We start from the raw sequence: 3,325 nt of genomic DNA, 5'->3' as shown, positions 1-3,325 counted from the left end.
TTGGACTTAGCATGCTTTGTTTAAGTGTTCCCTTTATTTTTTTGAGCAGTAGTGTTCCCTTTATTTTTTTGCGCAGTGTATTAGCCTGGAGCTAACACCATATATTTATTAGCCTGGAGCTAACACCATATATTTATTAGTCTGGAGCTAACACCATATATTAGCCTGGAGCTAACACCATATATTAGCCTGGAGCTAACACCATATATTCATTAGCCTGGAGCTAATGGTATATATTAGCTCTGGAGCTAGCACCATTTATTTATTAGCCTGGAGTTAATGTTATATTTTAGCTCTGGAGCTAACACCTTTTATATATAAAAAATTCCTGATCACCGGTTCCACCATGTTTTTGTCATGTGTGTCTTCTTGAATGGGTTTTCTTACATGTAATTTCATTGTGCTCCATACAATGACAATAAAGCCATCATCAATCAATCAGTCAATCAATGTACTGTTGTGTTCGGTCACATTTTCAAAGACGTGGCCCCAGAGCTGCAGGTTGCAGACCCCTGGTCTAAAGCTATAAACTTTGCCATGTTGTCAGTTAGTCATTTAACATAGAAACATTAAACTCGGTGCATAAAATGTTGTTCCAGTATTTAATTTGACCACATCCTGACAGAAAATGGAGCCAGTTGATCTTGAGCTGCTGCAGGATATTGAAACTTGTTCATCATGTTTTCAGTATATTTTTCTGAAAGTGTTTGCTGCCTCAAAGCGATGTTTGCTGATGTCCTGAAKGAAAACCTCCTGGGTACGGCTCGGTGCATTAGAGCAGGCGAGGCTTTTTATCTTTAATAAGTGGAATTACTGAGTGCAGTAAATGTTGTGGAGAAAACGGCACTCAGAGCCTCCTCCCTCCCTGAGCAGACGTCTCTGTTTGAACATCCTGCAGCCAGCTAGCTCCTCTGTAGCTGCTTTGGTCTTAATGTTTGCTAAATGACGGCACACCTAGCACACATGTCTGCCTCGCTCCGGCACATGCCTCGTCTTGTTCGACGCCCTCATTTAATCAGAAACCAGCTAATGAAAGCCGCCATCGTTCTCGCCGCCGGCGCAGCTGGAGCCCGACGGAGCGAGTTTGACTTGGCTCCCCGCCAGGACTTCATTCATGCCGGTGTTCCCAAACATTTGCCGAAGGGCTCCCTCATTATTGTGTTTGCCGTGGCTTTAGTCTTTGTTGAACCTGTTTGCGCTCGTGTGGTTCCACAGGCATGTTCTTCATCGTGCCGTGCACCGACAACTTCATCAACGTGGACATGCGCACCATCACCTTCGACATCCCGCCTCAGGAGGTATGGCCACGCCCCCCCTGCAGGTGACCTAACAGCATCCAGACCAATCAAGCCCCCTCGCTGATTTCACTGTGGTTTCCCTCCCCAGGTGCTGACCAAAGACTCTGTGACCGTGAGTGTGGACGGCGTGGTGTACTACCGGGTCCAGAACGCCACCCTAGCTGTAGCTAACATCACCAACGCTGACGCCGCCACCCGACTGTTGGCTCAGACCACCCTGAGGAACGTGCTGGGCACCAAGAACCTCGCAGAGATCCTCTCAGACCGGGAGGAGATCGCTCACAGCATGCAGGTACGCTAACTGTTACCTTCTCTAAAGCATATCACCTGCCACATGCTACCTGGTGTCACCTGGTGTTACCTGGTGTCACCTGGTGTTACCTGGTGTTACCTGGTTTTACCTGGTGTCACCTGGTTTTACCTGGTGTTACCTGGTGTCACCTGGTTTTACCTGGTGTCACCTGGTGTCACCTGGTTTTACCTGGTTTTACCTGGTGTTACCTGGTGTCACCTGGTGTCACCTGGTGTTACCTGGTTTTACCTGGTGTCACCTGGTGTCACCTGGTGTCACCTGGTTTTACCTGGTGTCACCTGGTTTTACCTGGTGTCACCTGGTGTCACCTGGTGTCACCTGGTGTCACCTGGTTTTACCTGGTGTCACCTGGTGTCACCTGGTGTCACCTGGTGTTACCTGGTTTTACCTGGTGTCACCTGGTTTTACCTGGTGTCACCTGGTGTCACCTGGTGTCACCTGGTGTCACCTGGTTTTACCTGGTTTTACCTGGTGTCACCTGGTGTCACCTGGTGTTACCTGGTGTTTTTCAGTTTATCGCTCAGGCCTACTCTACACCTGCTGCTTGTCTTTCATTTAAAATCACAAGTGGTTCAGATCTTAAATCCTCAGCWTGTCGGTTTCTTTCACGTAAACAAACATCAACAGGTTAATGTGTGATGYAGTCGTGCAGCTTGTTTGTTTCTTYTCCTGCTCAATAAATCAYAGAGCTTTTAGTTCCTGTCAGTTAAAATATTTATTTATCCATCAAACATTCACTCCTGGTTCACGCTGAGCTGCTGCAAACAAACAAACATTTATCTGTGCTGGAAGCCTGCAGACCTGGACAGACCCGGGTCACTCTRGTCCACAGAAGGTTTCAGCTGTTTGGGTCAGATTTGATGTTTTATTTAARAAAAGCTTTAGGGGGATAGTTTATTCAGCTCAGTTAGGTTAATTGATGTAGCATCGTCTCACAGCTAAAGTCATCAGGACACACTTTTATTTCAGRAACAAATAAAATGTCTGATTACACCATCAGGTAACAGGTGAGGGAGCCTCTCTTTTAGGCTAGGTCCAGAAACATGGCCGCCATCTTGAAAGCCACCAGATTAGAAAAATAGACCAGAGTTTTCTCAGAAACTTAGCAGCAATCAAATGTGTAAAATCTCCTGTRGTTCAGCAATTATCAATACAGACCACTTCCCATTGGAAAAAAAATTACATTAATCCAATTAAGCAGCTTTTAAGACTGCGGCCATGTTTCTGGACAAAGCCTAACAGACCCTCTACCTGCTGATGTATTCAGATATTTAAGTTTCTCGTTTCTTTTTGGAATAAAAGGATGTCCTGAGACTTTTGACTCWCCCTGATCYGTCTAAAGGCAGCTGTTTGTTGAAAACTCGTCTGAATCCAGACTTTATGTGATATAACTGTTTTTATAAAATAGTTTCAGAATTCAGTTCATTTGAATTGTTGCCTCAGAGCTTCTAGCTTAATGTAGAAAACTAAAACAGCGTTTAGTGATTTATTTTTCCCTCTGAGGCATCAGAGGGATTCAGCTCCCTCTGCTGGGCACCGTTCACAAAAACAATGTTGTATTTTTGGTTTGTCTCCTCAGTCCACGCTGGACGACGCTACGGACGACTGGGGCATCAAGGTGGAGCGGGTGGAGATAAAGGACGTGAAGCTGCCCCTGCAGCTGCAGAGAGCCATGGCAGCCGAGGCCGAGGCCAGCCGCGAGGCCAGAGCCAAG

The 3,325-nt window shown here is 46.2% G+C and overlaps 1 protein-coding gene across 1 annotated transcript in view; it reads left to right on the top strand.

The window, feature by feature from the left end:
- Window positions 1–3,325, top strand: part of stom (stomatin) — a gene marked incomplete at its 3' end in the record, with an annotated part of 7,005 nt that extends 3,680 nt beyond the window's left edge. The window contains 3 exon segments of the mRNA XM_014002436.1: window positions 1,216–1,298; window positions 1,387–1,590; window positions 3,191–3,325. Coding sequence (XP_013857890.1) covers window positions 1,216–1,298; window positions 1,387–1,590; window positions 3,191–3,325 — 422 coding nt within the window.

The sequence above is a fragment of the Austrofundulus limnaeus genome, unplaced genomic scaffold (genome assembly GCF_001266775.1).
Source record: "Austrofundulus limnaeus strain Quisiro unplaced genomic scaffold, Austrofundulus_limnaeus-1.0 Scaffold13, whole genome shotgun sequence".
In the NCBI taxonomy this organism is placed as follows: domain Eukaryota; kingdom Metazoa; phylum Chordata; class Actinopteri; order Cyprinodontiformes; family Rivulidae; genus Austrofundulus; species Austrofundulus limnaeus.
Note: the sequence above shows the minus strand (reverse complement) of the source record. Positions and strands in the feature narration are given on the sequence as shown.